Raw genomic sequence first — 23229 nt, 5'->3', positions numbered from 1 at the left:
TAACTCCTTTTGTCCCACTGTCAGCTGCTCTACTCCCCGCGTCAGGTCTTCTATGCCCCCCTGTAACCTAGCCATACTGTTCCTCACCTCTTTCTCCATGCGCTCCTCACCCCGCTTTACCTCCTCCCATACCCCCGCACCTTGATGGTGCTTATTGGTGCTTTGGTGCTTGCATGCTTGGGGATGCATTGTAATATCAATTCTGCATCCCCGGGCATGTAGAGGTGGTGTATCGGTGCAGTGCATGTTTTTTTCCTCCCTCCCGCAAGATTCTCTCTGTTTTCCAAAAATGACAGGTCCTGGGTTTGCCATGTAAATACAAATAGTGTCACTTGTAAATAATTCTCCCCACCGTACATGTATAGTTTGCGAATTAATTCCGCAATTCGGTTATCCCGTGGGTGTGAATCTGTTAGGCAGGATGCAACGTAGCAGGCGGGACATACTTAATTGTGTTTTAAAACTGTCGCACTCAAGGGCAAGGTTAATAGTAGAGGGGTATTACACCTGCGTGTCACATTAAGTTAAAGTTTTTTCGGCCCGAGACGTGCCGTGAGGAATGAGGGTGCTGTTACCGTTTTTAGAACCTTCACATGTAAATTTAGTAGTAAATTCCCTTATAAATAACCCCTGTGTACATGTCCCCTCAATTGGCTGTTAATTAAAAATTGCACCTTAGTTAGTCCATGTACAACACGTCGCGAACCATAGGACCTCTCAATAGTTATGTCATTAGTATGTGTTTCAGGTAAGGCTGTGTTTCCAATAGTTGACTCTACGTTGCATCAATCAAATAAGATAGTTCCCCTTTCAGATCCCCAATCGCCTCTGCCAAGTGCCAGTGACAGTTGGGCTGTTTCGTTGGCATTACACCGCCAAAACTCCATTGCCCACGAGGCCAGGATTGGAGAAGAAGAGGGAGGAGCCACCAGAGCACGGGCATGGCGCCACCTCGTCATCAAAGGTGGAGCCAAAAAGTCCTAACAACCAACCAGGGCTCGGTGGGCATGGCTTGATAGGGCGTGGCAAGAAACATCTAGAGAGTTCGAGAGGGTTCCAAGGGCGTGGCAAACGTCTGGTCGGTTCGAGAGAGTTCCAAGGGCGTGGATATAAAACCCTTGGCATGAGGCCCCCACGAGAGATGCGGGAGGAGATTCATGAGAAAGGAGCACTGGAGAGAGACCCGATACCAACCAGCACTGACGACCGGTTTTTCGCCACTGCACCAGAGCGTGGACGCTCCCGCGGGGCACCGATGGCGTGCCGCCATTCCCGAACCTCCCTGCCCACCAGTTCTGTGGACCGTCTGCCCTTCTCATCCTTCCCGCCATTCCTGCCTGAAAACCCCATTAGTGTACGTGAGTTTGTTCTGTTTGTCTTGTCCCTGGGTTTAAGTAAGCTTGTTTAAGGATTTGCGCTGTCTTCTTCTTCTTCTGTATATTGCTTTCGTTTCTCCTTTGGTTTCTTTGGTTTTGTATAGTAGTTAATAAATCCCTGTTCCTTCTTATTCTCTGGTTTCTTTCTCATCCGATCGCTTTAGTGATTTCCCCATTGAGTACCTGTGGCGCGATTTCGGCCGAACTGCTTACAATCGGGTTTAGTCTTTTGTTAACGGCCCGCGTCGTGGCTCGCTTCGCTCGGCACAATCCATCAATTACGCTGCGGCCCGGGCGGGAGTATTTCCTTGCGTACCGGAAGGCGCTGGTACTTAGGTCATCGGACGAATCGGCCTACTACCCTATTCAGCGCTGACCGGGCGTGACGTCATACCCCCAGGACCGGTCGGACGGCCAGCTTAAAAAGACGAGGGGATTAAACCCCCCTCGGTAAGGGGAGTGCCGTCCCCCGGATCCGTAACAATTGGGAATTGTTCTGTAACAATTGTTCCGACTGGGAACCATGATTGTCATGGGGCCCGCAAGGCTAAGGCCCGCTCTAGCGGGGAAAATGGCCTTAAAACGATCATTCATTCATTAAACCAAGGGGAATCACGAAACATTAATGGTGTCCGGGAGTGGGATTGGACCTGGAGTACGCTTCACGTACTGCGAAATTATGAGCGAGTGGAAATTTAGTTTAAAACAAATTTCAAAGAAATAAATTAAATTCGGATGATGGCGGGCCAAAACGAGCAGGTTCTGGTGGGAATAGAAAATGTAGAGAATGAAGGTGAATTAATGGCCCAGGACGTAAATGAACAGATTGAACTTGGAGTTGATCACGGCGCAGCAGGAAGAGGAGAAAATGGCGACGCTTCGCACGCAGGGCCAGCGGCGAAGGCCGGACCCGTTGTGCAAGCGGGTTTTATGGACATGGAGTTATTCATGACTCAAATGAGAGCATGCTTTGAGGTGCAAATGAAAAAGAGATGGGTGATCGAATGGACAGAATGAGAGAAGAATCAAGCGGCGATATGAAAAGAATGAGGGAAGAAAGGAGACGTGAAATGAACAAAATGGGTGATAGATTGGGTGATGGAATGGATAAAATGGGTGATCGGATGGACACCATGAGAGAGGAATCAAGCTGCGGTATGAAGAGGATGAGCGAGGAGTTCGCGGGTGCACGTGACGAGGTAAAGCAGAGTGAGATGCGCGTCCGGCGAGGGTTGAAGGAGAGTACGGCCAAACTGACTGGGGGCAATGGAAGTATTGACGCGGGAGGTAGAGAAACCGACGAATGTAGAGTTGGAGCAGGAGATTTCGGGGGCACAGCGGGAAATGACAGAGGTAAAACAGAAGCTGGAGGAGGTGAAAGAAGGAATAATTGAAATTGAAAAGACAGAAGGAGAGATGGGGAATGAATTACGGAAGGAATTGATGGAATTTGTGCAAGAGTGGTGCTCGGACCATGATGAAATACCTGTTAATCAATCTAGGGTGTTCGGGTGTTCAGCTAGCTTGGGGGAAAGGATAGACCCGGAAGTTCGTGAAGGGCCCATTGTGAGGGGTGTGATGGGTACGGAGTGTGTGAAAGGCACCTGTGCACCGGTGTGTGCGAGTACGGAGTGTGTGGAGAGAGTGTGCACACTGGTGTGTGCGAGCACAGACTGTGGAGAGAGTGTGCACACCGGTGTGTGTGAGTACGGAGTGTGTGGAGAGTGTGCGCACAGGTGTGTGTGAGTACGGAGTGTGTGGAGAGTGTGCACAGGTGTGTGCGAGTACGGAGTGTGGAGAGTGTGCGCACTGGTGTGTGCGAGTACGAAATGGAGTGCTAAGGGTAATCCGCCATCTCAGGCATCGACACCAACCGGGGTAGGGGTCAGTGAGACGGATAGAGTACGCGAGCCCCCGATGGGTGGTGCACCGTGGGGACTGGAGGGAATCGGTGCTGCGTCGGTCTCACAAGGACCGGCGTGCGGGATTCGTACCTCCGGCACCCGCACGGTATTGTTGGCGCCGTACCACAGCAGAGCGATCGGGGGGGTTCGAGGAAAGATTTGAAGTTTCAGAGATATGCACCTTATCAGGTGAGGTACTCTAACGGTGGCCGGTTGGGTCATCGTGCGTGGGACCGCAGGGCCCCGCACAGGGATGGACCCCGGCACCTGGGACCACCAACTCCACCCCCCTCGGATCGTCAATGCCGACCGGATAAGACCGTTTACAGGCGACCAAGCACCCGCATGGATTACTCTGGCCTTAGAGGCCGAGGCGCGACCAGGTACCTCCACAGGGAGGGGCTCGTAGCTTAGAAGACTGGGGGAGTATTGTGCCCCCCACGTGGGGGTATGGTGGTGTGACCATTCCCCACGATAGGGGGGCCCATGAGCACTAGTTTAGGGGGGATAGCATTGTTAGGCCCATGGAGGGGCCAGCAGTGGTTGCTCCATGGGGGCACCAAAGCACTAGCTGAGGGAGGGCTAGGATAATTTTTAGGGATCTAGAAAGACCATAGGGACTGAGATTTAAGTAGCGACCATGAACAGTAGTGGGGATGTAGAGAGCTTAGCTGGTTGTTAACAAAGGGTGTGCGTCATGTAAAGGGACGACGGGGAAGCACGAGTTATAGGGGAAATCAGTTAGATGAACGATGCTGTGTGTAAGTGTGAATTGGATTGTGTTGTGGTGTGCAAATAAATGGTGTGGAATGCATGGTGCGAAGGATTGAATGGGGGGGGGGGGGGGGGGGAGTGGAACCCATTCACGGAGACCCGGCGGTGTAGTTTAAAGTTAGATAGAGGGTACAGGTAAATTGCATGGATATTGACAACTGTGGTGCTGATTGTGGAAATATATATATATATATTTTTTTGGAAGGTGCAGAAGGCAGTGGAATGGCTGGGCATGTGGCTTATTAGTAGTAATAGTTATTGGGACACTCCGTCACTGGTAGCTCGTCGGCCAGGTAAGGCCGCAGGTTGGCTCAGGGAGCCAGTTAGGATAGTGTGAGTGGGGCCCGAGGATCCAGGGAAAGGACCCGGGTAGCCCAATGCCAAGGTGGGCATCAGGGGGTAAGTGCCAGGGAGGGCCTTCCCCAGGTAGGTTAGAGTGAGGAGCAGGCAAGCTCGGGAGGCAGCTCCAGTGAACGGAGGGGTGCAGGTAGGTAGACCTGCTGGTAGAGCCAGCCACACGACCCAGCCCCGAAATTGTGCGAGAGCACAGGTAGAAAATTGTTGGGGTTAGATACAGATTCAGAGGGGCACCACAGTGTGGGCAATGGGAATTCAGGTTCTTAGAACCACATAGTTTAAAGAAGGCCGGTTGGCAGGGTACGACCTGGGGAGATTAAAATGTGTAAATGATGTCAGAGTAGTTAGGATTTTGTGAAGACCTCTTTGCACCATCCACAAGGGGATGGATTTCGCACCACGGGGCTCAATGTTTGATTGGTAAGATGCATCACGACGTGAGTACGAAACATTGTGTGTTCATTCCACCTTTCCTTCCTGGGAGAACCTGGGGGGAGTTGGGGATGAATTTGGAATAAAGAGGGGACGTGGGAGACAAGACGTAGAGACGAATTGTAAATACAAGGAGGGCTAGGGTAGTGTCGTTAACGGTGGGGGGCACGTACGGGTAGGGCCAGGCTCGAGTTCACTCTGCCGGCGTTCCTCTCGCCCGCTTGTCATACCTGTGTTTTGCGTTGCAACCGTGTCCTTTCCTTTTTTGCTCATTGCGTCTTCTCTTCCTCTCCGATCCAGGACCATCAAGAGGACTTACCTTGCCGTCGCAGCATCTTGCTGCCATCAATGACTCACTACCATCATCCCATCATTGAAGCCCACCTTTGGACCACTGGCTCTGTGGCCACACTCATCACCATTGTTACACCTCCTGGCTGCCCCCATCATCTTGCCACGTGGATCACCTGTTGGGTGGCATTGGCGCCACACATTTGGACCACTTGTCAGGTGGCCCCGCTCACGAAATAAAGAAAGTGATCCATGTGTGCAATTGTGAATAATTACATGGCCCTGATCTTCAAATGGCCTGTATGCCAGTCAGGGCCAGCCGGTTTTGTTAGCCCGCCTACCAAGGCAAGAAGCCAGAAGATGACACCAGCAACAAGTTCTCCACACTTTATTCCTCAAGTCCAAGTCCTGGGTCATAGTTTTTGTAAAATAAATTGTGTGTAGTGTAAAATGTAAAAATGTTTCCCACCGGTTATGTTTAGTTTCAAAATTCCGGCAATACGTGAACAGTGTAAGGTTGTGGGTGTGAATCTGCTAGGTAGTTTCTCAACGCATTAGGAGGGACATATTTAGTTTAAAAATGTACATTTAAATGTAAAAAAAAAAATGTAAAAAATGTCACACACACTGGGATTAGAGTTTAAAATGTTAGGGGAATCACTTCGACATGTCACACTAAAAGTAATGTTTAAATGAATGCCAGCTCACCCCCAGCCGCTCCATGTGGACGATTCGGGTCGAGTCTTGGTGAGAGAAGGGGGAAGTGTTGCGGTTGTGCCATGAAGGCAAACCCCCTATAGTTTGTTGAACGACAACATGTAGCCTGCAGTAGTTAGTTATTTTCTATTGAATGTAAAGATTAGCCCTTTCCCATTGTGTAGTAATCAAAACCAATATGCGTTGAAGTTAGACTGGATTTCAAACCCTCGTTGGTTATGGGAAGCCATTTTTAATGAGCATGAAGGCGTGGCCAAAAGCACGGCCCAGGTGACCAATGGCGAGCCGGGAACCCGTCGCAATGATGCGACAAGCCTCAGCCAATGGGAGGCTGAGGAACATTTTTGCATGCGTGGGCGGATCTGGTAGAAGCCCACGCGGATCGCAATTTCATTCTCTTTGCTTTGGGATTTTGCTGCGCTACGACCTCCTACTCTTTGCTTGGATTTCGCAGCACAGAGGACACACCTGAGCTCTTGCCCTTTTCGCCACGCCCACGACGAGACTTTGCTTGCTTTTTCCGTAGCTCCAACGACACGTGTTTGGCCTTTGTGTTCTTCGTCAACACCCATCGCTTCTGCGCCGATCTCTTGCGCCATCCGGCTGACCTGCAAGCGTTGGCTTCTCACGACTCACCTGAGCTGAAGTTTGTCTGCCTGTGTGGCAGCTTGTCCCACCTGTGCTAAGTTCGTCCGTTCCGACTTCGAGGTGGCGGTTCGTCCTTCGGACCTGACCTCGTCCAGGCTGCACGTGAGGACCGAACTGCGCACACCAGACCACGTGGCCAATTGTGAGGCAATCCCAGCACGTACATCGGTACGCCCTTAACCAGAGTGTTATTCCCTGAGTGTGTGTGTGTCAGAGTGTGAAGGCACCAGTGGGGCTTATTATGATAGGTAAGAATTGGTAAGCTGAATCTTCGTCTCTGTTTCTCTGTGCCTTCAAAATAAAAGGCTGTACATTTGATTCCTTTCCAACCTGTTCGGTATGTCCTTTCTCCAATTGGCCGAGCATCATCCGAGACCGAATTTGGCTCGAATCGGGTTCATAAATCACGTCAGGTAACGCCGCTTTCCACACCGTGCAAATCCGCTCGGCACGCAATTGAATAAGGTGTGTGGAAGCGAGGGTTCGGTCCCCGGTTTCTCCGGGCACTTGTCTTGAAGGTATTTGGAACATTGACCAGTAAACTCTTCGACGCGTGACTGGGAAATTGGCGATCGGAATTGCTTAGCAATCTGTCAACCACGAACTTAGTCATGGATGGTGGCCTCAGTGGACCCGGAGTTTGAGGGGGAGCAGGGCATAAACCCCCCTTAGTACATCGACGAACCTGGGATCCGCAACAATATATAATTAAAACTTTGATTAAGGGCTCTTCAAACATTGAAGCATTTCTTATGACTGCCTCCAACCACCCAAAGCCTGGTGTTGGTTTAACGGTTAGGGTGGAGGGGGTCCTGAGTGAATCCCCATCAGCTGTTGAATTAACACCAGGTGAGATTGACTGAGCCTGTCATCCTTCCGAGGTCGGCAAAATGAGTACCAACTTATTGGGTCCTCTCTCAAGGAGTTTGGTGGCAGGATTTGCACTCCGGCCGCCTTAAAACACCTCATTCCATAACGCACAGTGGTGTGTGTGGGGATAGTGCTGAGGTCACTTTGATGGTGTTGACTAACTAACCAACCTATAGAATAAACCAGTGTCTCAATGCAATCTCGTCACTTCCATGGTGACAGACAGCTTAGAGACTTGGAGTACTTCAAAATAATGTCATACTTGCATTGTGTAAATGTAATACTTGCATCCCAGGCCTACAAGGACCACCTACAACACTATAAAGATGCCCTCTCCCGCTCCGCCTACTACTCTCAAAGTATCCACTCTGGCTCCGGAAACCCAAAAGCACTCTTCTCGACAATAAACAAACTCCTCAGCCCCCTGAACACCACCACCCAGGCATTCACAGTAGACAACTGCATCTCCTTCCTTTCATTCTTCCAACGCAAAATTGAAAACATCTACAACAGCTTGACCACCGCCGCACCCGCTCCCCCTCAAACCACCTGCCCCCCCTTATCCTGCCACCCCTTATCCTGCCACCCCCTGTCTCAATTCTCCCCAGTCTCCCCTACTGACCTCTGAACTCCTCATAGGAATGAAAACTGTCACCTGCACTCTTGACCCCATCCCCTCCAGTTTTGTCAAGGCCTCCCTTCCTGCTCTCTCTCCACTTATCATTGCAACAATAAACTCCTCCCTCTCTACAGGCATCATCCCACCGTCCCTCAAAATTGCTGCTGTTACCCCCATTCTGAAAAAACCTGGACTAAACCCTGACACCCTAAATAACTTCAGACCCATCTCCAACCTACCCTTTCTGTCAAAAGTTTTGGAACGTGCTGTAGCCACTCAACTCAAACATCACCTCTCTGCCAATAACCTGTATGAAACATTCCAATCCGGATTCCGCTCCAACCACAGTACTGAAACTGCTCTCCTCAAAATCACCAACGACCTTCTCCTCTCCTCTGACACTGGCAACCTCAACATTCTCATCCTCCTCGACCTCAGCACCGCCTTTGACACCATCGATCACACCATCCTCCTCACCCGACTTGAAACCACCTTTAACATTACCGGCACTGCCCTCCCTTGGATTAAATCATACCTCGCTGACAGACGCCAGTTCATCTCCATCAATAACTGCAAATCCCCCACTGCTCCCCTCCCCCAAGGTGTCCCCCAAGGTTCAGTTCTTGGCCCCCTCCTCTTCATCCTTTACCTGTCCCCCCTCGGTCACTTAATCTGCCGTCATGGTCTCCAATTCCACTGCTTCGCCGATGACATCCAGCTTTTCATCTCCACCAAGTCCATCTCCACCACCACCCACTCTATCCTGACAAACTGCATCACTGAAATAAAATCCTGGCTTCAAATCAACTTCCTCAAACTTAACTATGATAAATCTGAAATAATCATCATTGGCCCAAAAACGCTCATAAAATCCACCCATAACTTTGCCCTCAACATCGACGGTATCCCAGTATCCACCTCACCTCACATCCGGAATCTTGGCATCATCTTTGACCAAACCCTCTCCTTCGACAAATACACTAAACAGATCACAAAGACAGCCTTCTTTCACCTGAAAAACATCGCCCGTCTCCGTCCATCCCTCTCCTCCGTGGCTGCAGAAACCCTCATCCACGCCTTCATCACTTCCCGTCTGGACTACTGCAATAGCCTCCTTTATGGTTCACCCTCAACAATCACCAATAAACTCCAATACATTCAGAACTCCGCTGCCCGTCTACTCACCCATTCCCGGACCCGTGACCACATCACCCCCGTCCTTTACAAGCTTCACTGGCTCCCCATCTCCCATAGAATCCAGTACAAAATCCTCCTCTTGACCTACAAAGCCCTCCATAACCTGGCCCCATCCTACCTGGCTGACCTCCTCTCCAGACACACTCCCACCCGCAACCTCCGTTCTGCTGGTACCAACCTCCTGACCCCCCCCCCCCCATCCGGACCAAATTCAGATCGTGGGGGGACAGGGCCTTCTCCATCGCTGCTCCCACCCTCTGGAACTCACTACCTCACACCATCAGAGACTCCTCCTCACTCACCACATTCAAAACATCACTCAAGATCCACCTGTTCAACACTGCATTCAACATTTAACCCGCAGCATCTAACCCCTGACTATCTCCTCTCCTTCTCCCTCCTTTGTGCTTTGAATATTTCCCTATTGATTCTTCTTTTTTGCAATTGTCTTTATGTTTTGCTATGCATTATGTTTTGCTCTCTGTCAAAGCGTCTTTGGGCTTCCTGAAAAGCGCTATATGAAATAAATGCATTATTATTATTATTGTTTGCTAACTGGTATTTCCACCCAGGTCAAACTATCCTCTTCAACTGAAGTATCAAACAAGCCCAGCTACATTGACTTTCCTCCGAAAGCTGCATCCTCAACTTTGTGATGCACTTCTGGTTTATCATGCACAGAGGAATGTGAGGGTAATGGTTCCCTTTCTAGCATTTGTAAGTCATTTGGCCTCTTCAGCAGCAGTCCCGAACACCAGAAAGGACTATCATCAAAACTTGGACAGAAACCAGCTGTGAATAGCTGTAATTCATTCGTAAGTCATTTGGTCTCTTCAGCAGCAGTCCCGAACACCAGAAAGGACTATCAAAACTTGGACAGAAACCAGCTGTGAAGAAGTTCAAAATGCAGATTGGTAGATGTTTGTTTGCATTCTGTATACCCGTCTCCAGAAGGCTGGCGCACTGCATGATATAGTCCAGTACTGGTTTTGCCAAAATAACCAGAGACATGAAGGGCTTCCACCTCCATCAGACAGCTTGGCTCTTAATATTAAACGAGCGAACAATCAGACACTTGTGTGGAGTTGAGGTCTTTGGGCAAAGCAAAACCTACCAGATCCCATCAGCAGTGGATGGGAAATATCACACGGTGCAGAAGCTATGATTCAGCCCAAAACGATGGACAAAAGCACCAAAAGGTCTCGTAGAGCTTGGTGTTTGCCATTGTGCCATGACTGACTGCCATCACTGATTGTACTTGTAGTGTGAATGGACTTGCGTGTACAGAGGACTGAACACCTGTCCCTGAACCCCTGTGAAACCCAAGGAAATTTGTTTATTATGATGATGATTAAGCTGGTGAATAGCCACGGCATTTTTAGGACTCTTGTATATTTGTGTTTTGGAAATCTGTGGTTAATTCACTGCTGTCTAAGAGGAGCATCGCCGCTATTCGTGAAAATTTGTTGAGTATGTAAGAGCCATCATTTTGAGATGGCATGGCCTTAAAAAAAAAAAAAAGAGGTATATTTTAGCCCGACTGCCGGATTTTATGCATCACCATGGAGAAATCCAATTTGGTGATAATGGTAATTCGATAATAAATATTTTAGAAGTACTTTTCTTGTGTCTAAATGTTTTGTAATTTTCCACGTGCTTTTCATGAAGGAAAATTGTGCATGCAGAATTTTGTACCTTCGGTTGCAGAGATGACCAAGGGAGAGCTATTTAAATTCATGCATTTTAACCCCCCTCTCCCCCTATTGTGGTCCCTTATTGCACACTAGAATTCTGCTTTTTCTCTCTCCTTCAGCCATTCAGCAAATGATGACTGAAAGACAGTCCAAACTGAAATGCTCGCTTCAAGTTTTGCAGATAATGAAGATCAATATGGCTACTGGCCCCCGATCACATGGTCAGGAATCTGGCTCCACCTGTCCCGTGTCCTTGCTGCAGACCACCGAGTCCGCTGAAAAACCTTCTCCCCTCGCCTTTTTGAAAGACTTGTCTTGTGGAAAAGAGCCTGTAGCCGTAAGCTGTGTAAACGAGCACGACAACAGCTTGCCTTCCAATTTCACATATTCTGAACATTGCTGCCCTCTTCCACTTCCGCACTTCACCGTAACCTGCAATTGCGTCGATGGTTGCCTGAACGAGTGAGTGCATCACTTGCATTTGCCCATGGCAAATATTCCATGCCCATTCATTTGTTCTCCAGTGGGATAGACATTGTCTTACCAACATCCCCAATGTGTTATTTGAACAGATATTAGATTGAAACAAAAATTTACCCTCACTCTCAGCCAAACCTTGTCACCAGCACTGCTGACTTTTCCTTTTTATTCCTCATTGCTGCCATGCACAGATGTTCTTGTCGTTTGCTAACTGCTCGAGACTTGGCATATCGGTCCGATGCCATGCAGTCCCATCCCCTTCCTGGCTACAGCAATGGCTTGCTTCTAAACGCCATTGACAGTGGGTATGCTGTTATAGTACCAGTTTGCTTTTTATTAATTTTGCCTTGTTTTGGATGAAATGCATTTTTGCATTGGATGGGGTGATTTTTATGCCCTCATAAAATTCTGTTATTGTTGCTCAATTACATTTGCGAAAGTTGTGACTCCGTCAAAGTAATAAATTACTTTTTGAAACTTTTGAGCCGGCATGAAAATTTTGTTTGACACCCATGGTTTCGTTTTTCTCCTCCCGTAGCTTGGTTGAGTGCAATGTGGGCTGCAAGTGTCGTGAAGGCACTTGTGAAAACCGCCTCGTGCAGTATGGCTTAAAAGCACGGTTGCAGGTTTTCATGACCGAAGGCAAGGGCTGGGGTGTGCGCTGTCTGGAAGACCTCCAGAAAGGGACATTTGTCTGCCGTTTCACAGGTCAGATATTTGGAATAAAAGCACTGCACTACGTTGTGAAAATACATTGGTGAAAATAATGTCAATGGTGAGTTCGAGTGTGAGTTTGGTTTTTAGCTCACCTGGAACGTAGTTCTGGGTAGCTTATGGGATGGCGCGTCGTCGTCAGTCCTTAAATACTTGCAACTTCTTATCTGAAACTGCTGATGGGATTGTGACCAAACTTGGCACAAATTGTATTTGGTATGTTGAAACTCAAGCTTGTTCATGGCATTTAAAAAAATCTGAGTCTACGGGGGAAAGGGTGGGGGGTCAAGGGATCCCCCCCCCCACTGCCCCCTTAAAGGGAATTTGCCTTTTCCTCTGAAACTACACATACAATTCTGATAAAACTTGACCACAACGTTCTGCTCATCATCTGTGATGTACCAATGTTTATTCAGGGCATTGAAAAAAAATCGGGCCCGAAAGGTTTGGGGTGGGGGGGGGGGGGGTTGGGGGAAAGGAGGAGTGGAGTGGTTACTCTCCCCCCCAACTCCCCACCATAAAAATAATTATTTGCTTTATTCTCAAACTACATACAATTTCAATGAAACTTGACCACAATGTTCCATTCATCACCACTGTGATGTATCAACGTTTGTTCACGGCATTAAAAAAAAAAATTGGGATTGAAGGTGGTCTGTGGGGGTACGGGGTGGGGCGGGGGGGGGGGGGTAGGGGGAAGTTTGCTTTTGTTTCAAGTCTCATAATTATTTTAGTATGGTTATACATGCTGCCCTGTGTTCCAGCAACCATTGAAATTGGATTAAAATACCTTAGTATTGTTCAAAATATCTTTAGTCAGTGCAGTATACTGCTTTATTCTACCAGGTGAGTGCCCAGGGGTATTGCACCTATTTTGAGACTTGGCTTCCAGTCATTTATTTGCGCATTCAACCCAAATTTTAGATGTCAAGTAGTCGTTCCTTGCAGGCTTTTAAACCTGCTCCGACATTATTTCCTCTGCCTGGCTACTCTATTTGGACCTGCCACTGAATAGGATTCCACATCTCCACGAGTAAAAATGCACGCCAGTTTGACCACTTGACGTTGCATGCAATTTCAAATCTTCAAATCTTCAAAGCTCAAGAAGCGAAAATTGCAAATGGTGTACAGGAAATGTAAGAAAAAACAGCAAAGATCGTCAATGTGATGACAAATGTGTGGCTTATTGGACAGGTACAAAGTGGTAAAGTAATGAGATTTGTCATCATGTGAGCTTCCAACTTGACCCTCTCCTGCGAAATGAAGCTTCTTTGTGGTCAACAATGCTTCAGATTTGTCATCATGTGAGCTTCCAACTTGACCCTCTCCTGCGAAATGAAGCTTCTTTGTGGTCAACAATGCTTCAAAGGGCAACAGCACCTTTCATTATGTTGGGAGAAAGGCTAACAGATTATTCGGTTAAAAATGTGTTCAAGTATTATTGAAATGCACTCTCTGCAAACGTAAGCTTGCTGTTTCTGAATCGTTATTGCAGGTCGGTTGATGCTGCCAGACGGTGCATCAAAAGGCGATGGCAAACTTTCCTCGAATGGGCACTGCAGCCCGTGAGTATTTGGCAAATCCATCCCATTGTTCCCCTTAAGATTTTTGGAGCTGGAAGACTTACCTGTTTAAGTGTTTGGAGATTTGCAAGTCGATCAACGGTGCTGTTTGTTAACCTTTCAACTCTGAGAATGTTGCACAATTCACTCACTGCTCGTTTTGCATGTGTAATATGTAGTAGTTCTGTTGATGACCAAGGACTTGCCCAAATGGCTAGTCACTGGTAAATTACAATCTTGAAACCATGAGTTTGAGGCCTAACGCAACAACAGGACCATGCACCGGTCCCCTCTTGTACCCTCACTCTTGAGGGCCCCAAAAACACATTTTCTTCGGACTACAAGACATATATATTTGACTCCTTTTCGTTTTAAATCTCTACATGCATTCAGTGTTACATTTCGTGGTAAACTCGGCTCCACAATGTCCCTTCAATAATCTTGGCAATTGAAGACCTTATCCTGTGTGGAAGTGCAAGTAATTACCCTGTGCTCACGAAGCGAAAAGCAGGGTTAGGCCTTCGGTTGAGTGTGTAGTCTGCATTTTTAAAATCCATTTTCTTGGCAACCGTTGGTCCGCTCGACACGATTTTTTTACCATAGGAGTGCCTCCCCCTGTATAATTTTTTATTCATAATTATGATGTCATAGGTGACGTGGTGCAGACCCATCTTGGAAAAACGTTATACTATCTCCAAAACCGGCCCATGCAAAAAATGGAAACCTGGCTCATTGTAAAGAACTACATATGGGGAATCAGTGTTAACAATGACATCATTGGGGCCTTAAATATGATGTCATAATTCAACAGGGACAACACTTCGTTTGATCAGTTTGAAATTTCTTTAGCGTGTTATACACAACAATAATTTTGGAGAGTATAAATTTATGATGTAATCGCTCACGTGGTCTGTCAGCCATATTAGATCAAAGAAAAAAAAAACAAACAGAAAAGTTGACTTGCACCAAGTTGACTGCGCAGGGTAACTATTCGATGAATACCATCTAGTTTTGCTGCTTGTTTCATGGTGAACAACTGGCCAACTTTCATTTCTTGCTCGGTTACTATGATGACTCATCGCCTTTAAAGCCGTATTATTGAAAGTGCAAGCTCCAGCCATGCCAAAATAATATCAGGTGGGTTGGCTCAGCCTGCCATTCTTCGGAGGTCGGAGTACCATCTTTGGGGAAAAGTGAGGCTGTCAAGTATACTGTGTCGACCCAGCCATGAATGTTCCCCCTAACCAATGAGACTGCCAATGAGACCCCATGCATCTAACAGTATTCTCGGACCCATTTACTGCAATTGAGTAGCTAGAGTTGGGTGTTTCGTACGTTGTTGCATTGTGATCAGTTTCCCTTGTACACCGTTCTTGTTCTGTGATAGCTTGCTACATATTCCCTCCAAACATTATTTTTCTCAATTGTGTTGGTTTTTCTCTTCCTCGTCCACAGAATGATTATTTTAAAATCCATATGTTGTGCTAAACATAAGTGCTTGCATGGTTTTCTCTGCAGATGTGATGTTGAAGATGGGATGGATGTGCAGGATGGCACATCACCAGAGAGTAAGCATCCAAATGTTTTCTTTGGAGCATTACTAAATCTTTTTATAGCGTATTCTGTAGGGCAAAGCCATCTTGAAGTGTTTGTCCGTATTTGTACGTCCCTCACAAATGTACACCAATCAGAGCTAAGGATCTGGTCACATGACAGGGGCAATGTGATTACGTCTGTGATGTCATTACAGCGTACAAAGGTTGACGACACACACCGCCATTTTGATTTATATGCCATTCAGGCTGAACATATTGTTAATCTGTCATGCATCACAATGTGCATGCTCTACCTTTACATTCATTTAGTGTGAAACACAAACAAACTGTTAAAATGACCATCAAATATCAAAAGTATAGGCGTTATGGGTCTTCCAGCGACACGGTACGGATATAAGCCTTAGGCTTTGTGCCTTCATGCCTCACCTTCAGGCTGTTTCGGTCACAATTAACCCAGGTTTCTTAGTGATAATAATAATAATGTTAATAATAATATAGTAAATATAATTGTATGTCGTGACTGCAAGGTTACTGGATTGAAGCGGTGCATGGTTGGTTCATTGTTGACTTGAAACATAGAATAAACCAGTCTCATTGCAATCTCTTTACTTCCATGGTGACAGCAGCTTAGAGACTTTGAATACGTAGTTCAAAATAATTTAATACTTAAATTATTTTCTAACTGGTATCTCCTCCCAGGTCATACTATTCTCTTCAACTAAAGTATCAAACAAGCCAGGCTATGCCAATAATACGATAATACGATAGACTTTGGTCTTGTTTTCAATGTATATATGCTTCCAATAATCTATGCATATGCGTGCTTTGGTTTGATGTTGGAAGGGTTGGCATCATATCAAGAGGTCAGTAATCAATCATTTTCCCATTTCTCAAGCGTGACGGTAAATTTTGCCAACAACAACAACAACAACAACAACATGCATTTTAAGGCCATTTTCCCTGCTCGAGTGGGAATTTTTTTTTCCAAATTTTGCATTTTTCCAATAACGCTGCATGGATATGCTGCTCATCGTGCCAACAGTCCTTGACTGGCTTCGGGCTGAATTAATGGTGCAGATTGCCCGCCAGAGTTCATGAGCTCTGTCCTCTTCATTCTCCAGAACCTGCTGAGGATTTGATCGTTTGCTGTATTTCTTCCGAAAAGGAGGGAAATGTATCCAGGTTTCTAAATGTATGTACTGCATTGCACTTTGTTTGGTTCATTTTTTTTTCTTTTCTTAATGCTGACTTCTTCCTCTCACTCCCTGCTGGCTTCTTCCTCACTCCCTGCTGGCTTCTTCCTCTCACTCCCTGCTGGCTTCTTCCTCTCACTCCCTCCTGGCTTCTTCCTCTCACTCCCTGCTGCTGGCTTCTTCCTCTCACTCCCTGCTGGCTTCTTCCCCTCTTGCTCCCTCCTCACCTCCCTCGCACTCCTCCCCTCTCCTCTCCTGAAATGCACTCCACAATGGTCTGCGATTTAACATGCGTCCTGTGTGTAAGGTTGGTTGGATGTGCAGATTCAAGCCTGACTTCATGGAGGTCTGCTCGTTTTGAGTGAAACCATTAATGTGTGTATTGCATTGTTTTTACAGCACAGCTGTGATCCCAACTTGTTTTTACAATCGGTGTTTGTGGACACCCATGACATCAAGTTGCCTTGGTTGGCATTCTTCACATTAAGGTGCTTTTTTCATGTTGATTTTGAGCATTGTGTCTTTCAAAAGCTAGCGGTGTTGTCGCTCGTATTGGTAAAACGGCAATTTTCCTCCTGCTCTTTTTTAAAGTTATGGTTATCCAATGACTATTGTCGGCAAGAAGCATGGGGCTGACAGGATAGTCTGGAGTTACTATGTTTGAATCCTGCCCCAGTTACTCAGATATGCACTGCCATCCTGGTGTGGTCATCAATGTGTGCCGTCCCTCGGATGGACGTTAAACTGGGCTGGCGTTCATTGGTGGACGTTACAAATCCCATGGTGAACTTTCGCTGGGGGCATCATGAACAAATTCCAAATTCCTGCCCTAACCAACAGAGGGCACTCACTGTATGCCTTGTGCTTGCCTTGTGCTGCAGAAAGAAGAAGCACCCATTTAAAATATATATTTGACGAGCAGAAGTACCCGGCATTGCCGGGCGGGGGAGGGGAGGGGAACGGGGGGGAGGGGAGAAGAGTGGGAGGGGAACGGGGGGGGGGGGGAGGGGAGAAGAGTGGGAGGGGGAGAGGGGAGGATGGGGAGGAGGAGGGGGGAGAGGAGGGAGGGGAGGAGGGAGGGGGGAGGGAGAGGGGGGAGGGGGGAGAGGAGGGAGGGGGGGAGGGGGGGGGAGGAAGGGGGGAGGGAGGGGGGAGGGGGGGGGAGGGAGGGGGGAGGGGGGGGGGGAGAGGAGGGAGGGGGGGGAGGGGGGGGGAGGAGGAAGGGGGGAGGGGGGGGGAGGAGGAAGGGGGGAGGGGGGGGGGGAGGAGGAAGGGGGGAGGGGGGGAGGAGGAAGGGGGGAGGGAGGGGGAAGGGGGGAGGGGGGAGGGGGGGAGGAGGAAGGGGGGAGGGAGGGGGAAGGGGGGAGGGGGGAGGGTGGGGGGAGGGAGGTGGGGGGAGGGAGGGGGGAGGGGGGAGGGTGGGACCCGGCAGAAGTACCCGGCATTGCTGGGCAGGGGAGGGGAGGGGAACGGGGGGGGAGGGGAGAAGAGGGGGGGGGAGGGGAGAAGAGGGGGGGGGAGGGGAGAAGGGTGGGGGAGGGGAGAAGGGTGGGGGAGGGGAACGGGGGGGGGAGGGGAGAAGAGGGGGGGAGGGGAGAAGAGGGGGGGGAGGGGAGAAGGGTGGGGGAGGGGAGAAGGGTGGGGGAGGGGAGGGGGGAGGGGGAGGGGGAAAGGGAGGGGGAGGGGGAAAGGGTGGGGGAGGGGAGGGGGGAGGGGGGAGGGGGGAGGGGGAGGGGGAAAGGGAGGGGGAGGGGGGAAAGGGGGGAAAGGGAGGGGGAGGGGGGAAAGGGAAGGGGAGGGGGGAAAGGGAGGGGGAGGGGGGAAAGGGAGGGGGGAAAGGGAGGGGGAGGGGGGAAAGGGAGGGGGAGGGGGGAAAGGGAGGGGGAGGGGGAGGGGTAGGGTGGAGGGGGAAGGCAAGGGGGGGACGGAGGGGGAAGGGAAGGGGGGGACGGAGGGGGAAGGGGGATGGAAGGGGATGGCCAGTCAACAATGACGTTGCACTTCTCATGGTCGGAGAGCAGCACAACAATCGGACATAGTCCTGCATATTCGCAACAGCACGAAGCGGATTTTGGAGACTCACCGATCCTGTGACGTCCTCCAGTACCGGCATTGCCGGGCGGGGGAAGAGAGACCCATACATTCCCAACCTGTACATTCGCCCTCTCGACTCGAGCTCACTCGGCCAAAAGCCTCGCACAAATTACACCGTGAAGGCCCAATGGTCATGTCTATGCCACAAATCACGGGCGCACTGAATTGAAAATATATAGAACGCTCATACTCCGTGAAAAGTGAAGCCGCCGTGTCGCCATCTTGGTCAGCACAACTCGACCAACTCGCTTCGCGGATCTCGTTTTGTGCGGCAATAAACTGTCCAATCGGTTACGGAAGGGTTGTGGAAAGACGTTTCACAGCTGTTTCAAAGACATGTAATTAATATCGCACAAAATCGAGACAAAACACGATCGCATAAAAGGTGAAAAAACGTGTGACGGGATGGAACATCACGTGATCGCTCTGAGCGAATCAGTCTGGCGGCGGGAATGGAACATCACGTGATCGCTCTGAGCGAATCAGCAAGCTGCTCTGGAACCGGCTGAGATTAGCGGGTACTTCGCTGAAATGCGCTGAGGTAAATATGAATAAAAAATATGGATCGTCAAATATTTTGAGTTCGGCCATGTTCGTCCCAGGCTCAATGGCCATGTCTATGTCAAATATCAAGCACGTAAGCCTCTCCGTTTAGGAGTCTATCGGTAACATTACACACACACACACACACACACACACACACACACACACACACACACACACACAGTTTTATATATATAGATTACACCATTCATGTCAATCTCAACAGGGATATCTCTGCCGGCACGGAACTTACGTGGGATTATGACTACCAAGAAGGAAGCAGCAAATCACACAAGATCCCTTGCCTCTGTGCTTCACGCAAGTGCTGTCATTGGGTGCTGGGGAATGGTTTAGTACATTGAAGACTTTTCACGTTTCGCAATTACTGCTTTTGAGGAGGAAAACATCGTCAACACCAACAAGCTCGACACCTCCTCGCTTGCAATTATACCTTTTTATTTTTATTTTTTTTAATGATAATCTGTTGTGAAAGAATTCACACTTTTCACTCATCTGTTTGATCGTTATTATTTATTTCCCCGCGGGCAGTTAAATTGGACAGAAATTTACCATCGGTGCATTTTAAACTCGTTTCACAGGTATTTGATGCAATGGGTTGGAATTTGTTTTCCCTCCGACATATTTCAATCTGTTCCCGTTTATCGATTACCTTTGTGACTGTCCTCAGATGATGCTTCGTTTAAGTTCTTCCCAAAGCATATTGCGCTCACCCTTGTGGCACATCAGATGTGTTGCTGGCAACCACTGGCTATTGTAGTATCAGTAACAGACAAGTCTCTTCCATGAATTTGATTCGTTCTACCGATAATAATTCATCCCAAACCAGGATTTTATGACAGCAAATCATTTGTTCGATTGCTCTGAATAATTTTTTTCATTTGTGAAATGTGAAGTTTTCGCAAGATCTCTTACAAATGCATTTGATTCATCGCTGCAATTCCAACTTTGTTTCACATTACAGGTTTTGGAATGCCTTTAAAAAAATCTGCATTGTCTTGCCTGCTTTAGTTATTAACCTGGACATCTCTCGTGGGATGTAGCTCAACTGTTTATTGCTTCACCAGACCCTGCTCAGACAAATTAGTGCACAAGAGTACAGGAACAAGATCGCAGTTTTACTGTGGTGAGCTGGCAAAAATAGGAACTATCCTCAACTTATCCACAGCCAAGTCCCAACCCCATTGTGAAGTCCATTCGAATGCCTATTTTGAAAGATTGCCTTCCGCAAAAGATGATAACCCATTGGTTTATTTTTTTTATTCCACCAATACTAACCCCTTTCTCGTGATGTCGCATGAGGCCATTCTTCACAAAGTGAGGCACGGTCTGTTGCCTGATGGTCCGAGCCTCCCTGGAAGCTCTTGGCGTGCTCAACTATGACACATGGGGCTGTTTTTCCCAGTAATTCTGCAATGAGTGTATCGATGGCACTGCTGGTGTTTGAGCTACATCACAAGATCCTTGTATTGACAAGCTGATGAGTGCTGGAACAATTGCGTCAAGCAGTGTTTGTTTAGGAAAGCTTACTTGTTCGTGTTACATGGTGTGACGATTTGTTACTCGTTCGCACAAAGCTGAACATAGCTCTTCTTTTATTTTATATAGGTAAACTAACAGTTTGTTTTCTTATTTTGTGAATTGTTATCGGAATGGAATAAATAAACTTTTCCTGGAAAACGTTGTCCTTCAACTTGCAGGAAGGTGTGTGTGTGTGTGTGTGTGTGTGTGTGTGTGTGTGTGTGTGTGTGTGTGTGTGTGTGTGTGTGTCAGTCACATGACCCCAATTTCCAGCGATTTGTGAAGGAATGGAAGTCATGATGCAATGAATAAGAATGCAGCTTGAGTTTGTTTTTTTTTGCATGATTTTTATTTTTATAATTTTTTTTCCCCCCATTTAAGGTTGTGCTTAGGGATAATGGCTATAATCTGGCTCTCCTTAACCCTTTGAGTACGGATGACGTCCAGTGCCGCAACCCGTGAAAAATAGTGTACGTATGACGTTACCACACGTCATCGACTATACCTATAAATAGATCGTCAGTACGTGGTTGCATTCCCGTACTAAAATGCCAAATTAATCCCGTACCGGGGGTATTTTTTATCAAAAGTGCCTTGATATAGGGTTAAAAGTGCCTTGGCTATTCCCATGTTTTGAAAAAAAGGGGGGATATTATAATCTCTCTCCTTCTTCACAAAGGTTCCTCTGAGAGGCACGGTCTGTTGCCTGATGGTCCGAGCCTCCCTGGAAGCTATTGGCATGCTCAAATATGACACGTGGGGATGTTTTTCCCAGTAATTGTGCAATGAGCGTATCGTGACTAATCTGGCTGCTTGCTTCACGTGACTATAATCTTCTTCACAACTAAACGGTTGGGCAGAAATTCACCAAACTTGGTAGATGTGGTCACCACCTTGCATGAAGGTACTAGAGTATAGGTTCTCAAAGTGGTCCCTACCGCCCCCCAGTGGGCGCTGGGAACTTTCAGGGGGGCGCTCGAGAGTCCATGGGTGGTAGGGGGGCGCTGGCAATGATTTGGGGGGCGCTGGCAATGATTTGGGGGGCACTGGCGATTTAGAGGAGCAGCGGCGATTTGGAGTGCTCATTGGGCTTCCTGCAGTCTGAACAGGTTACCCGGCGCCATTCGGCAAATTGGCCATCCAATCAACGACCACATTCTTTCCCCCTTCGCATGGTTTTTATGATCACATATTCGCTGATGTCGTGTAGGTATTTTCTTGTCCATACATGCTCACGCAACAAACATGATAGTGTATGACACCAGCGAAATACTATTGGCCGCCAATGCGGCCAATAGTACAACACTAATTGTTGTCACGTGGCGCCATTTCAATCAATCGGCTTGCAAGAATCTTTTTATGCAGGATAAAATACACTCTATTCATGCTGGACTATTCAACGTGCCTGGTTCAACTTTACAGCCTGGCCTTGCCAGCACAGACATTGGGCAAGGTATGAACAGTCAGTGTTAGCGCTGCTGTTAGTCTTTCGACATTTTGGCGTGTTGATTTCGTTATTCAAAAAAGCTTCACGTCCGGTCGGCCTCAAAGAAAAAGTGTCGTCAGTATTCCGTTGAATACATCAAATATGGATTCATTCCATCTCCGACGAACAAACAGTTACCAATGTGTTTGTTGTGTGGTATCACGCTGTTCAATGAAGCAATGAAACCATCTCGACTGAGCGAGCACCTGAGTAAAAAGCACAGTGATAAGGCTCGCGCAGAGGTCAGCTATTTCCAATCGCTGAAAGAGAAATTTGAGAAGCGATCCACGGTAACGGCGATGTTCAAAGCCAGCCAAAAGCTCGTGGATAAAGGACTGGAAGCGTCGTATAAGCTGTCATTGCTCATCACCAGATCTGGAAAACCGTATTCAATTGGCGAACAGTTGATCAAACCAGCTGTTGGGGAAGTGATAAAAACCGTTATGGGCCAGTATCCGAATCCAGTTCTCTCATTGATTGCGCTCAGCAATGATTCCATGGCCAGGTGGATTGATGAAATGTCATCAGATGTAGAAGATAAGCTGTGTAGTGAGCTGAGAAGCACACACTTCACCATCCAGCTGGATGAGTCCACTTTGCGTGACAGTGAAGCTCTGTTACTCTGCTACGTTTGCTTCATCCGTGATCAGGAAATGGTGGAAGAAATGTTTGCCCGCTCTCTCCAGACCGATACGAAGGGTTCTTCCATCTTCCAAACGTTGGAGAAGTACTTTACTGATAAGAACATACCGATGGAGAACATTCTCGCTTGCGCGACGGACGGGGCACCAGCGATGGTTGGCCGCCAGCGTGGTTTTATTGCACTTCTGAAGAACCAGGTACTGTCCGCGTTCGCCATTCACTGTGTCGTGTACCGCCAGCATCTTGTAGCAAAAGCTCTCAGCACCAGACTTCATACATCACTCCAAACAGTAATCAAAGCAGTGAATAAAATCAAGGTGTCATCTCTGCATGATCGGCTGTTTCGTCAGCTTTGCCAGGAGAATGATAAGGCATTCGAGCGGCTCCTGTTGCATACCGAAGTTCGATGGTTGTCCAAAGGCGCTTGTTTGACCCGTTTCCATGCCCTCTTCTCAACAGTGGTCGAGTTTGTCGGAAATTGAAGCGGAGCTATCAGAGAAAGTGAATGCGATTGAGCATGATGTGGCTTACCTCACGGACA

General features: G+C 48.0%; 2 protein-coding genes across 5 annotated transcripts in view; both read left to right on the top strand.

Annotated features, from left to right (window-relative positions):
* The window catches only part of SETDB2 (SET domain bifurcated histone lysine methyltransferase 2), a 130907-nt gene extending 110188 nt beyond the window's left edge, over window positions 1–20719 (top strand). For all 4 annotated transcript variants that reach the window (XM_078783696.1, XM_078783695.1, XM_078783697.1 and 1 more), the window contains 8 exons: window positions 10999–11341; window positions 11551–11664; window positions 11898–12067; window positions 13569–13638; window positions 15154–15203; window positions 16313–16383; window positions 16784–16872; window positions 19248–20719. In XM_078783696.1, the coding sequence (XP_078639822.1) occupies window positions 10999–11341; window positions 11551–11664; window positions 11898–12067; window positions 13569–13638; window positions 15154–15203; window positions 16313–16383; window positions 16784–16872; window positions 19248–19383 (1043 nt within the window). In that variant the 3' untranslated portion in view covers window positions 19384–20719. The remainder of the gene's footprint in view (window positions 1–10998; window positions 11342–11550; window positions 11665–11897; window positions 12068–13568; window positions 13639–15153; window positions 15204–16312; window positions 16384–16783; window positions 16873–19247) is intronic.
* A 1755-nt stretch (window positions 20720–22474) lies between these two features.
* LOC144893321 (protein FAM200C-like) lies at window positions 22475–23229 on the top strand. Its single transcript, XM_078783699.1, has one exon. It carries the CDS (start codon window positions 22490–22492, stop codon window positions 23168–23170), a length of 681 nt encoding a protein of 226 aa, XP_078639825.1. The 5' UTR covers window positions 22475–22489; the 3' UTR covers window positions 23171–23229.

Source organism: Myxine glutinosa, chromosome 8 (assembly GCF_964187855.1).
Source record: "Myxine glutinosa chromosome 8, kmMyxGlut1.1, whole genome shotgun sequence".
Lineage (NCBI taxonomy): Eukaryota > Metazoa > Chordata > Myxini > Myxiniformes > Myxinidae > Myxine > Myxine glutinosa.
The sequence above is the reverse complement of the archived record's forward strand: the minus strand, read 5'-3'. Positions and strand labels throughout refer to the sequence as shown.

Excerpts from the sequence above, each read along its gene's own strand:
- LOC144893321 (XM_078783699.1), top strand. The coding sequence starts at position 22,490 with ATGGGCCAGTATCCGAATCCAGTTCTCTCATTGATTGCGCTCAGCAAT.